The 13,139-nt window shown below is 39.8% G+C and overlaps 2 protein-coding genes across 2 annotated transcripts in view; one reads left to right on the forward strand and one right to left on the reverse strand.

The window, feature by feature from the left end:
* Positions 1-4,529, reverse strand: part of EXOSC8 (exosome component 8) — a 366,617-nt gene extending 362,088 nt beyond the window's left edge. The window contains exons 1-3 of the mRNA XM_083354497.1: positions 4,237-4,529; positions 3,616-3,828; positions 92-128 (exon numbers count right to left, since the gene is read on the reverse strand). Coding sequence (XP_083210623.1) covers positions 92-128; positions 3,616-3,644 — 66 coding nt within the window. The 5' untranslated portion in view covers positions 3,645-3,828; positions 4,237-4,529. The remainder of the gene's footprint in view (positions 1-91; positions 129-3,615; positions 3,829-4,236) is intronic.
* A 233-nt stretch (positions 4,530-4,762) lies between these two features.
* The window catches only part of ALG5 (ALG5 dolichyl-phosphate beta-glucosyltransferase), a 45,168-nt gene continuing 36,791 nt past the window's right edge, over positions 4,763-13,139 (forward strand). Inside the window, exons 1-4 of the mRNA XM_083354480.1 lie at positions 4,763-4,901; positions 11,949-12,111; positions 12,220-12,266; positions 12,373-12,441. Coding sequence (XP_083210606.1) covers positions 4,839-4,901; positions 11,949-12,111; positions 12,220-12,266; positions 12,373-12,441 — 342 coding nt within the window. The 5' untranslated portion in view covers positions 4,763-4,838. The remainder of the gene's footprint in view (positions 4,902-11,948; positions 12,112-12,219; positions 12,267-12,372; positions 12,442-13,139) is intronic.

Consider the following 13,139-nt stretch of genomic DNA (forward strand, 5'->3'; position numbering starts at 1 on the left):
GCAAGAGATGAGAGCCTCCAGATATGGCCATACAAGTAGCAGATTTCAAAAACATATTTAATATATACAGATATATACACTTTGTACTCACTAAGAATCTTCTGTAATATTCCAAAGGTTCTACAGTTCTAAAACAAATAGAAATTTAAATAAAATATTTTAGAAATAGACAAATCAAGTTAACGTTTTAGGATAAAATAACATTCCCAACTGGATAGCAATTTTGAATTTCCAAAGCAGCAGAAACTGTTTATGGGGATGCCATCTGATTAGGATTTGTAGGATTAATAGCAATTACTGCATTCCAAAGGAAGCAAATAAGATGTTTGTGGCTATTAGGCTAACTATTCTCTCAACCTTTGCCCACTGGAGCCATTAAAACCTAGTACAACTGGGTGGGTCAGAAGAGCAGTCAAAACCACTTTATATGACCAAAATAATAATAACAAGAAGAAGAAGAAGAAGAAGAAGAAGAAGAAGAAGAAGAAGAAGAAGAAGAAGAAGAAGAAGAAGAAGAAGAAGAAGTTGGAAGGGACCTTGGAGGTCATCTAGTCCAACCCCCTGCTCAGGCAGAAAACCCTATACCATTTCAGACACTGGTTAATTGTTCTAACTGTCAGGAAGTTTCTCCTTAGTTCTAGGTTGCTTCTCTCCTTGACTAGTTTCCATCCATTGCTTCTTGTCCTGCTTTCAGGTGCTTTGGAGAATAGCTTGACTCCCTCTTCTTTGTGGCAGCCCCTGAGATATTGGAACACTGCTATCATGTCACCCCTCACTCTTCTCTTCGTTAAACTACACATACCCAATTCCAGCAACCGTTCCCTATATGTTTTAGCTTCCAGTCCCCCAATCATCTTTGTTGCTCTTCTCTGTACCCTTTCAAGAGTCTCGACATCTTTTTTACATCATGGTGACCAAAACTGGATGCAGTATTCCAGGTGTGGCCTTACCAAAGCATTGTAAAGTGATATTAGTACATCACTTGATCTTGATTCTATCCCTCTGTTAATGCAGCCTAGCACTGTGTTGGCTTTTTTGGCAGCTGCAGCACACTGCTGGCTCATATTGAAGTGATTGTCTACTAGGACTCCGAGATCCCTCTCACAGTTACTACTATTGAGCAAGGTACCACCTATACTATGTGCATTAGATTTTTCCTACCTAAATGTAGAACCTTACTTTTTTCACCATTGAATTTCATTTTGTTAGATAGCGCCCAGTGTTCGAGTCTGTCCAGATCCTCCTGTATTTTAAGCCTATCTTCTGGAGTATTGGCTATTCCTGCCAGCTTGGTGTCGTCTGCAAATTTGATGAGTTCCCCATCTATCCCCTCATCCAAATCGTTAATGAAGATGTTGAAGAGCACTGGGCCCAGAACAGAGCCCTGGGGCACCCCACTACACACTTCCTTCCATTTAGATGCAGTTCCATTGAGGACCACACACTGAGTACAACCTGTCAGCCAGCTACGAATCCATCTGGCGGTGATGCTGTCTAACCCACATTTTTCTATCTTATCAAGTAGTAGGTTGTGATCTACTTTATCAAATGCCTTACTGAAGTCCAAGTAAATTATATCTACAGCATTCCTCTGGTCCACTAATTTTGTCACTTGGTCAAAGAATGCAATAAGGTTTGACTGGCATGATCTGTTTTTGGCAAACCCATGTTGACTTTTAGTGATGACTTTGTTTGCATCAAGGTGTTCGCTGATTTGTTGTTTGATTATCTTTTCCAGAATCTTCCCAGGTATTGAGGTCAGGCTGATAGGTCTGTAGTTTCCTGGATCAATTTTTTCCCTTTTTTGAATTATGGTATACCATTCCAGACAAATGGCTGTCCAGTCTCTGCTGGAAAACATCCGGAAATTTCACCGTAGTTCTCTCTTTAATAAGTTTCCACCTATTTGGCAGCTGCAGCACACTGCTAGCTCACATTTAAGTGGTTGTCCACTAGGACACCTAGATCCCTCTGAGTTATTACTATTGAGACAGGTACTGCCTTTTCTACATCTGTACTTTTTCTTGCCTAGCATAGGATTTTACTTTTCTTACCACTGAACTGCATATTGTTGGACAGGGCCCAGTTAAGCCTGTCAAGGTCATTTTGAATCTTAGGTCTGTCTTCTAAAGTGTTAGCTATTCTCTCCAACTTGATGTTGTCTGCAAATTTTATGAGTTCCTCTTCTTTCCTCTCATCTGGATAATTTATGAAGTTGAAGAGTACTGGGCCTAAGACAAAACTTTATTGTTGTTGTTGTTTTTATCTGATACACACATAGCTTCTAGATGCAAAGCAGGAATTCTTATAGATAAACAAGGGAAGACATAAATCTTTTATAATTGCAATTATCCAGTTTGGGTATCAGCTCACCTTGTAGATAAGGCTATACCCTTAGTTAGCAGGATGTTACAAATCATGCCATAGAAAAGGGATTGAAGATAAGAGAGGAACAAAAGAGGGCTTTTTGATCTAATAATTGGAGGGTTTGGTAATTGTAATGATTGCTAGGCAGTCGGAAAGCATGTGACCTGGTGGGCCTATCAACTGGGCTCACTTTGGAAGAATGTAACATGATGCACAGGACAGGGTATAAAAACCTATGCAAAAATTGATTCAAGTGTGGACTCTGGAATTTCCCATTACCAAGAGTTCCACCAGCTTTTGCAAAAGCTTTAATAAAACTTGTTTTGTTTTCCAACACCCTTGGAGTTGAATTTTTATTCCTTGTACAATGACTTAGATTCTCTTAGCAGGGCAGGGTACCACAGGGTTCCATTTTTCCCCTCCCTAGCTATTTGGAAACATAGCATCATCAGTCCACCAAATCAGAAAGATTCAAGGCAAAAGTAACAAAAAGTAAGGGCTCCTAAAAGGTGTCGCCCCTGGACCCCTCTTGCTAGGGGAAATTCATCTAGCTTTCCAAAATGTGTTCTTTTTAGAAAAGTTAAAACATGTACCTATTCACCTGTGAAGTAACAAGTTTTTCAACACTAGTCTTTAAGATTACTGTTATATTGCTTTATTTGATTTTCAATTGCCCCAAAGAACGGTTAGATTCAGTGAAACAAGAAAATGCACGCACAGGTTTTGGTTAAAGATCAGGGGACATTCTTAAATAGCACCCTCTCAAAAAAAGGCAATTTAATTAAGCCAATTTCTTATTCTTTTTTACTGGTCCTCTTTCACTACTGCAGGAATGCATAAATTCTGCCAGTTTGAATGTGTTCTAAACTTAGTGAATACAGCAGGCTGAGGGTGTAATTCAAAAATACACATTCCCACAAAGGGGAAACTGTCAGTAGAGGGCAATAACGATTCTGTACATAGGAGAAAGGGTTTCTGGAGATCGTTTCCTGGTGAAGAAAACTACACCTTTTCCCCCTTTTAACAGTAAGAAGCAAGGGAGAACTTAATGAAGGCACCATTATAATGCGTTCAAATTTGATAGAACTTTAAGCAAGACTAGAACTTTCTGAAACCGAAATGTCTGATCGCGAGTTGCGAGAACACCTAGACGCGAGCGCGGGCGCCCAAGACCCTCCGAACGAGAAACGGTTTGGGCACGAGGGGAAGCACTCCGCGCTCCCCGATCGGCGGGAAATAAACATTTACCTGAACGCGGCCGTTATGGTCGTCGTCATCGTCACTTCACTGGTTTCTTCGTTTAGCAACTGAGAGAGACTGTAAACAATCCAGTTGCGGAAGGCGCTACTAAATCGAGTCTGCGATGTAACTAAAACTAGGAAAAGGTGAGATTTGCACGTTGTCGGCAGTTTCGGCAAAAACCAAAGAGCGGTCTCGGAGTCTCCCAAATGGTACTGGTAGCTAGAGGTTAAAAAAAATAGTTCGCCTAATTTTCTGAACTCAATATTACGAAAGTCTTAGTTTTCCTTATACACATTAGTAAAGAAATACAGGATTTCTCCATAGTTATGGGTAATACTAAAATTAATTTTATAATACTTGGAGAATGATCTCTTGGATGAAAAGCTACTTCTATGATTGTTGCTAAGATTATTATGCAGAGGACCCGTAATGTCAAATCACGAATCGATTCGAAGGAAACGTGGTTTGTCTACACCTGTCTTCTTTCACATTAGCGATTTTCTAGTTCTGACTTAAACAGTTTAAAAATGCCCTGCCAGTGCAAATAAAACCGCTACTTATTAGTTATTGGTCTTTTACGACCAGACTTAAGGTAGTTTGAAAATAGGTTCACAATTAATTTTGTACCTTAGAAAACGAACCGACGATGAGCTTCAGAATACAAAAGTGTATACAAAACAGCTTCTCCAATACAAAACTGTTCAAAGATTGCTGCCAAATATCTTCATTGCCATATCGGTACCCACTCAGACTAACTTCAATGCATAGAACATAGAATAAGAGAGTTGGAAGGGACCATGGAGGTCTTCTAATCCATCCCCCTGCTCAAGCAGGAGACCCTACACCATTTCAGACAAGTAAGTGGCTGTCCATTCTCTTCTTAAAAGCCTCCAGTTTACGGAGCACCCACGACTTTTGCAGGTAAGCTACGCTCACATGACTACGGAGCTTTAGGCTCTCTTTTACTATGACCATATTTTTAATAACCCCTTGTGTTTTTCACACGACATGAATGGGTTTATCTCCGTGAACCTCAAAAAAGATATTTTAGTTGCAGTCTTCCTAAATGTCTAATCATCTGAGCCAATAGGCTGCTCCATACACCGGAAGCTCAGCCTTTCTCGTCCTCATCATTCTTTCCTTCCGCTTTCGTGTCTCTTTCGATAAATCGCTCCGAATGCTGGCTGACTGAGGCGTCTAAGCGAAAAAGCGAAGTGCTAAAGTAGCTGATGATGGAACTGGGGTGGCTGGTCGAAGGGATCGTGATATTAGCGACTGCAGGGCTGGCTCTGGTGAGAAGGGATCAGGACTGGCCCTAAAGCATTGCGGGGGCCAAGAGAATGAAGGCAGAATGGCAAACTCTTCCTCCTAGTGGGCTCTGCTTTTTTACTATCTCGGGCCCCAGACATGTTTTTCCTGTCATTTTCCTGACATTTCAGGAAAATTTGGCGTAGGGGTTTCATTACATACGAGGTTCAATTTTATATCAGCAAATTTAACAAAAATGCCTCAGAATGGATGCAATGCGTCCTTCCTAGATTGAGGAATAAGCAGTTCTCCGTCTCATTCCTCAGAGGCTTCAGGCGGTTTATAAATATAAAAATAAAATTGCAGTGTAAAACTTGAGTAATATCAGATGATAAGAAAAATGTGTGAATGCACATGCCTCTGACTACAATTAAATTGACATTCGGGTTGAGTGGGTGTGAGTGAGTTTCCACGTTTAGTTGTGCACCTTTTCTGAGATTTTGCAGTTCATATGAATTCATCTTTCTTCACATTATAGCTTCCCTGAAATTATTTTAATCACTTCTGGGTTTTTTAGAACAATGTCTTTCTGGTGCATGCTGCTCTTTGAGATGTTCTTACTACCTTATCAGAGAAGGCTGGGCTGCTGACTTGGACAGTTTTTATTCAGAAATTTGAAGTATTTTTTTAAAGGAATAGATCTCAGCATTTCTTAAATTAGAAACTAAAACCCATTTTAGTGGGAGTACCTTTTGTTTAAATGCTAATGTGTTTATACATCAATACCAATTGTGCAAAGTGCAGAAAAAAATAAACCAAACAAAATTAAAAGCATGGGACAAAAGAAAAACAAATATAACTTAATCTAATTCATATCAACACTATTCAGTATTCTTATGTGTTCATTTACCTTTGCAAATGATCCTGTTGTATTTATGCAATTTATATATTGCCTTTTGTTCTTTAAACTCATCTCTCTTTTTTAGGAGCTTATCAGCATCATAATTTAGCTTCCTCTCAATCCACATATTCTCTTCATATGTTTTGTTTTGTGCTTCAGTCCTCATTTATTTTCTCTTTATAAAATCCTCAGGGTATCACTTTTAGTCCTGGTCACTTTTTTTGTCATAACTATTTACTAAGCCATAACATGTAACTCCCCTTCATGGATTACTGCCTTGTCGTGGCGAAGGGGCTTGCGTAATTCAATGAAGCTATGAGCTATGCCGTGCAGGGCCACCCAAGACGGAAAGGTCATAGCAGAGAGTTCTGACAAAACGTGATCCACTGGAGAAGGAAATGGCAAACCACTCCAGTATCTTTGCCATGAAAACCGTATGGACAGTACCAAAAGGCAAAACGATATGATGCTGGAAGATGAGCCCCTCAGGTCGGAAGGCGTCCAATATGCTACTGGGGAAGAGCAGAGGGCTAGTACTAGTAGCGCCAGAAAGAATGAAGCGACTGGGCCAAAGCCGAAAGGACGTTCAGCTGTGGATATGTCTGGTGGTGAAAGGAAAGTCCGATGCTGTAAAGATTTTTTCTCAATAGGAACCTGGAATGTAAGATCCATGAATCAAGGAAAGCTGGACGTGGTCAAACAAGAGATGACAAGACTAAACATCGACATCTTAGGTATCAGCGAACTAAAATGGACAGGAATGGTTGAATTTAATTCAGATGACTATCAGGTATACTACTGCGGGCAAGAATCCCTCAGAAGAAATGGAGTAGCCTTCATAGTCAATAAAAAAGTAGGAAAAGCAATACTAGGATACAATCCTCAAAATGACAGAATGATCTCAGTTCGAATCCAAGGCAAACCATTCAATATCACAGTAGTCCAAGTCTATGCCCCAACCACCGGTGCTGAAGAGGATGAAATTGACCGGTTCTATGAAGCTCTACAGCACCTTATAGAACTAACACCAAAAAATGATGTCCTTATCATCATGGGGGATTGGAATGCTAAAGTAGGAAGCCAAAAGATAACCGGAATAACAGGCAAGTTTGGCCTTGGAATACAAAATGAAGCAGGGCACAGGCTGATAGAATTTTGTCAAGAGAATACGATGGTCATAGCAAACACTCTTTTCCAACAACCCAAGAGATGGCTCTACACATGGACATCACCAGACGGTCAACACAGAAATCAGATTGACTATATGCTCTGCAGCCAAAGATGGAGAAGCTCTATACAGTCAGTAAAAACAAGACCAGGAGCTGACTGTGGCTCAGACCATGAGTTTCTTGTTGCAAAGTTTAGGCTTAAATTAAAGAAAGTAGGGAAAAGCGCTAGGCCAGTCAGGTATGAATTAAATCATATCCCTGTTGAATATACAGTAGAGGTGACAAATAGATTTAAGGAATTAGATCTGATAGACAGAGTGCCTGAAGAACTATGGACAGAGGTTCGCAACATTGTACAACAGGTAGCAACCAAAACCATCCCAAAGAAAAAGAAATGCAAGAAAGCAAAATGGCTGTCTGAGGAAGCTTTGCAAATAGCTGAGGAAAGGAGGGAAGCGAAAGGCAAGGGAGAAAAAGAAAGATATGCCCAATTAAATGCAGAATTCCAAAGAATAGCTAGAAGAGATAAGAATGTCTTCTTAAATGAACAATGCAAAGAAATAGAAGAAAACAATAGAATAGGGAGGACCAGAGATCTTTTCAAGAAAATTGGAGAGATGAAGGGAACGTTCAATGCAAAAATGGGCATGATAAAGGACCAAAATGGCAGGGACCTAACAGAGGCAGAAGAGATTAAGAAGAGGTGGAAAAATTACACAGAAGAACTATACAAGAATGAGCTTAACGTCCCTGATAATCACAATGAGGTGGTCACTGACCTCGAGCCAGACATCCTAGAATGTGAAGTGAAGTGGGCCTTACAAAAGCTGAGCAACAACAAAGCTAGTGGAGGTGACAGTATTCCAGCTGAGCTATTCAAAATCTTAAAAGACGATGCAGTAAAAGTGCTACACTCAATTTGCCAGCAAATTTGGAAAACTCAACAGTGGCCACAGGATTGGAAAAGATCAGTTTACATTCCAATTCCAAAGAAAGGCAGTGCCAAAGAATGTTCAAACTATCGCACCATTGCACTCATTTCTCATGCTAGTAAAGTTATGCTTAAAATTCTACAAGCTAGACTCCAGCAGTATGTGGATCGAGAACTACCAGAAGTACAGGCAGAATTTCGAAGAGGCAGAGGAACAAGAGATCAAATTGCTAACATACGCTGGATCATGGAGAAAGCTAGAGAGTTCCAGAAAAACATCTACTTCTGCTTCATTGACTATGCTAAAGCCTTTGATTGTGTGGATCATAACAAACTGGCAAGTCCTTAAAGAGATGGGCATACCAGACCATCTTATTTGTCTCTTGAGAAACCTATATGCGGGCCAAGAAGCAACAGTGAGAACTGGACACGGAACCACTGATTGGTTCAAAATTGGGAAAGGAGTCCGGCAAGGCTGTATACTGTCGCCTTGCCTATTTAACTTATATGCAGAGCACATCATGAGAAAGGCAGGGCTAGATGAATCAGAAGTTGGAATTAAGATTGCCGGAAGAAACATCAACAACCTAAGATATGCAGATGATACCACTCTAATGGCAGAAAGTGAAGAGGATCTAAAGAGTCTCTTGTTGCGAGTGAAGAAGGAGAGTGCAAAACTTGGGTTGAAACTAAACATTAAGAAAACCAAGATCATGGCATCCGGCCCTCTCAATTCCTGGCAAATAGATGGGGAAGAAATGGAGGTAGTGACAGATTTTATTTTCCTGGGCTCCAAGATCACTGCAGATGGGGACTGTAGCCAAGAAATTAAAAGACGCTTGCTCCTCGGGAGGAAAGCCATGGCAAATCTAGACAGCACACTAAAAAGCAGAGACATCACCCTGTCAACAAAAGTGCGTATAGTCAAGGCTATGGTCTTCCCAGTTGCAATGTATGGCACTGAAAGCTGGACCATAAGAAAGGCTGAGCGCCAAAGAATTGAAGCCTTTGAACTATGGTGCTGGAGAAGACTCCTGCGAGTCCCTTGGACTGCAAGGCGATCAAACCGGTCTGTCCTAGAGGAGATCAACCCTGACTGCTCTTTAGAAGGCCAGATCCTGAAGCTAAAACTCAAATACTTTGGCCACCTAATGAGAAGGAAGGATTCACTGGAGAAGAGCCTAATGCTGGGAAAGATTGAGGGCAATAAAAGAAGGGGTCGACAGAGAATGAGGTGGCTGGATGGAGTCACTGAAGCAGTAGGTGTGAGCTTAAATGGACTCCAGAAGATGGTAGAGGACAGGAAGGCCTGGAGGAACATTGTCCATAGGGTCGCGATGGGTCGGACACGACTTCGCAACTAACAACAACAACAACATGTAACTATCATCAACCTGTGAATTCCTACTTTCATATGATCTCACAACAGTCTAAATAACACCAATTCCTAATTTCTCATGTATAATAATAATGATAAAGTTGGAAGGGACCTTGGAGGTCATCTAGTCCAAACCCCTGCTCAGGCAGGAAACCCTATAGTATAGGGCCTATACCATTTCAGGCAAATGGCTATCCGGTCTCTTGTTAAAAACTTCCAGTGTTGGAGCATTCACTGCTTCTGGAGGCAGGTTGTTCCACTGGTTATTTGTTCCAACTGTCAGGAAGTTTCTCCTTAGTTCTAGGTTGCTTCTCTCCTTGATTAGTTTCCATCTGTTGCTTCTTGTCCTGCTTTCAGGTGCTTTGGAGAATAGCTGGACTCCCTCTTCTATGTGGCAGCCCCTGAGATATTGGAACACTGCTATCATGTCACCCCTAATCCTTCTCTTCATTAAACTAGAGTAGACATACCCAATTCCAGCAGCCATTCCTTATATGTTTTAGCTTCCAGTCCCCTAGTCATCTTTGTTGCTCTTCTCTGTACTCTTTCTAGAGTCTCAACATCTTTTTTACATCGTGGTGACCAAAACTGGATGCAGTATTCCAAGTGTGGCCTTACCAAGGCATTGTAAAGTGGTATCAATACTTCACATGATCTTGATTCTATCCCTCTGTTAATGCAGCCTAGCACTGTGTTGGCTTTTTTGGCAGCTGCAGCACACTGCTGGCTCATATTTAAGTGATTGTCCACTAGGACTCCGAGATCCCTCTCACAGTTACTACTGTTGAGCAAGGTACCCCTTATACTATACCTGTACATTTGGTTTTTCTTGCCTAAATGTAGAACCTTACTTTTTTCACCATTGAATTTCATTTTGTTAGATAGCACCCAGTGTTCAAGTCTGTCCACAGGAACCTGTCTTCTAGAGTGTTGGCCTGCCTTCTGGAGTGTTGGCTATTCCTGCCAGCTTGGTGTTGCCTGCAAATTTGATAGGTTCCCCCTCTAACCTCTCGTCCAAATCATTAATGAAGATATTGAAGAGCACTGGGCCCAGAACAGAGCCCTGGGGCACCCCACTACACACTTCCTTCCATGTAGATGCAGTTCCATTCAGGACCACACACTGAGTACGGCCGGTCAGCCAGTTACGAATCCATCTGGTAGTGATGCTGTCTAACCCACATTTTTCTATCTTATCAAGTAGTAGGTTGTGATCTACTTTATCAAATGCCTTACTGAAGTCCAAGTAAATTATATCCACTGAATTCTTCTGATCCACTAATTTTGTCACTTGGTCAAAGAATGCAATAAGATTTGTCTGGCATGATCTGTTTTTGACAAACCCATGTTGGTTTTTAGTAATGACTTTGTTTGCCTCTAAGTGTTTGCTGATTCGTTGTTTGATTATCTTTTCCAGAATCTTCCCAGGTATTGAGGTCAGGCTGATAGGTCTGTAGTTTCCTCGATCTACTTTTTTTTCCTTTTTTGAAGATGGGAGCTACATCAGCTCTTTTCCAGTCCTCTGGTAGTTCCCCTGTGCTCCAGGATCTTTGAAAAATATAGTTCAGTGGTTCTGAGATCACATCTGCCAGTTCCTTGAGAACCTTGGGGTGTAATCCATCTGGTCCTGGTGATTTGAACTCATCTAGGCTGGACAGGTGCTCACTTACCATTTTCTTGCCTATCTTAACTTGTCTTTCTATTCTGTTTTTTATGGCACTATTTTTGATAGGTTGGTCTGTTTTTTCCCTTTGTGTAAAGACAGATGCAAAAAATGAGTTAAATAGTTCTGCTTTCTCCCTATTGCTTGTTACCTTCTTGCCACTTTCACCCACTAATGGACGGATCATTTCCTTCACTTTTTTCTTGTTTTTTACATGTTGAAAGAAGCTTTTTTGTTATTTTTGATTTAGTTCATTATGAGCCTTAGTTTTCTTCACTTCATCTTTGCAGGCTCGGGCTATTTGCTGATATTTTGACTTAGTTATGTGCCCCTCTTTCCACTTTCTATACTTGTCCTTTTTATCTTTCAATTTATCAGAGAGTTCTTTATGCAGCCATGCTGATTTCTTTTTAGAGCTGTTATTTTTCCTCTTTGTTGGTTTTGTGCTACACTGGGCTTTTATTATCTCACTTTTCAAAATTTCCCAAGCTTCTTGAATTGTTTTCCCCTTGAGGATTCTCATCCATGGAATCCTTCCCAAGCCTTCTCTAAGTTTATTGAAATTGGCTCTCTTGAAGTCCAAGACTCTAGTTTGACTGTGTTCTATTGCTTGTGCTTCCATAATGTTGAATTCCAATATTACATAATCACTACCTCCCAAGGTTCCTGTGGCTTCAACACCTTCTATCATTTCATCTCTGTTAGTGAGAATGAGATCCAAAATGGCTAATCCCCTAGTTCAGAAAGGATTCACATCCTTTTTCTCAACATACAATATATTCCTCTATGTCTTCTTTTCATCTATTACACATGAATGTTTAATACTATAATTTATTCTATGTTTACATTTTGGTTAGTGCAGATTCTTCCCCAATGCGCACAATTTTGGAGATTGAGATCAAATTTATTTCTTTTTCTAAATTTTATTTACCTGTTCTCTATTCATCTTAAAAACTTTAACATGAATGGTTTAATCTTGCAAGAATGGTATTGCATTATTATTATATTACAGTATATCTGCTACCACTCCTCTTTTACTTCCCTCCCAGATTGCAGTCATTGCACATATAACTGCAAGACAGTCGCCAAGTATTTATGAATATGAAGATGAGAACTTATTTCTGAATGATAGGAAATCTGTGCCTAGCCTTCATGACCCTGCAACACATGAACTTTCTGTAGTTGTACCTTCATATAATGAAGAAGAACGATGTAAGAATAAATATTTTTATATATTTTGCTTTATAAACTATTTTATCCTCAGTGTATTTTAAATGAAACAAGATCTGCAGTTTTGCTTTTTTCCACATCTTCCTATAGTACCATCAATGATGAATGAAGCACTAGATTATCTAGAAATGAGACAGGTATGTATTTGCAATACTTCAATAAGATTTTTGAAAGTAGCATCTTCTGATAGTAAAAGAACATAAAACCCTGTGAAATGAAAAATGGTTCTTTTTATTTTTATAGAAACAAGATCCTTCATTCACATATGAGGTCATAGTAGTTGATGATGGCAGCACAGATAAAACCACAAAGGTAGGAGATAAAGGACTCTTTTACAAACTTCAGATACTTGTCAACAGTGCAGGTGGGCGTCACACTTATGACCAGTCATTCAGTGACACTTCAAATTTGTGATGGTCCTGAACAATATGGGGTTACAATGAATCTTTGGAGTTTCAACTGTTGCAGCATTAAATGACCTGCATAGCCCTCATTTAATGACTGCAACTGAGATTGCCAAAATTGCTGTTGCTAAGCAATGAAGTCACATGACTTTTTTTTTTAATGATTACATTGCATAGCAACACCAATTCTGGTCCCAATTGCTATTATAACCTGAAGACTACCTGTTTTGGTTGTTTGTTTTTTTGAAAAAGACTTCTTATTGTTAATGTTTAAAATCACAATACCAGAAATAATACATGCATCAGAAACAATATTAGAAAGGCATAAAAAGTAATTTTATCTATTCCAAATCTGTTATTATTGCTGATGTTATTATTTTGAGGGACTAAGATATTTACAGTGTTTATTATTTAGCCACCTTGCAAACTGCTATTTTTATTCAGTGATAAAAAACTGAAAATCTTTCTCTTCAGTGCAAACTCAACTGAGATCATGGTTGGCTATGTATGCCCAAGTAGCCGTTCTGTATGTGCTGCAAATATGCATATTTTTTTGTTTCTTGACTTTTCTCTTGCTTATATGTTACATTGTGGTAGCAAAGCCCA

Source organism: Vipera ursinii (assembly GCF_947247035.1).
Source record: "Vipera ursinii genome assembly, chromosome: 2".
Classification (NCBI taxonomy): Eukaryota; Metazoa; Chordata; class Lepidosauria; order Squamata; family Viperidae; genus Vipera; species Vipera ursinii.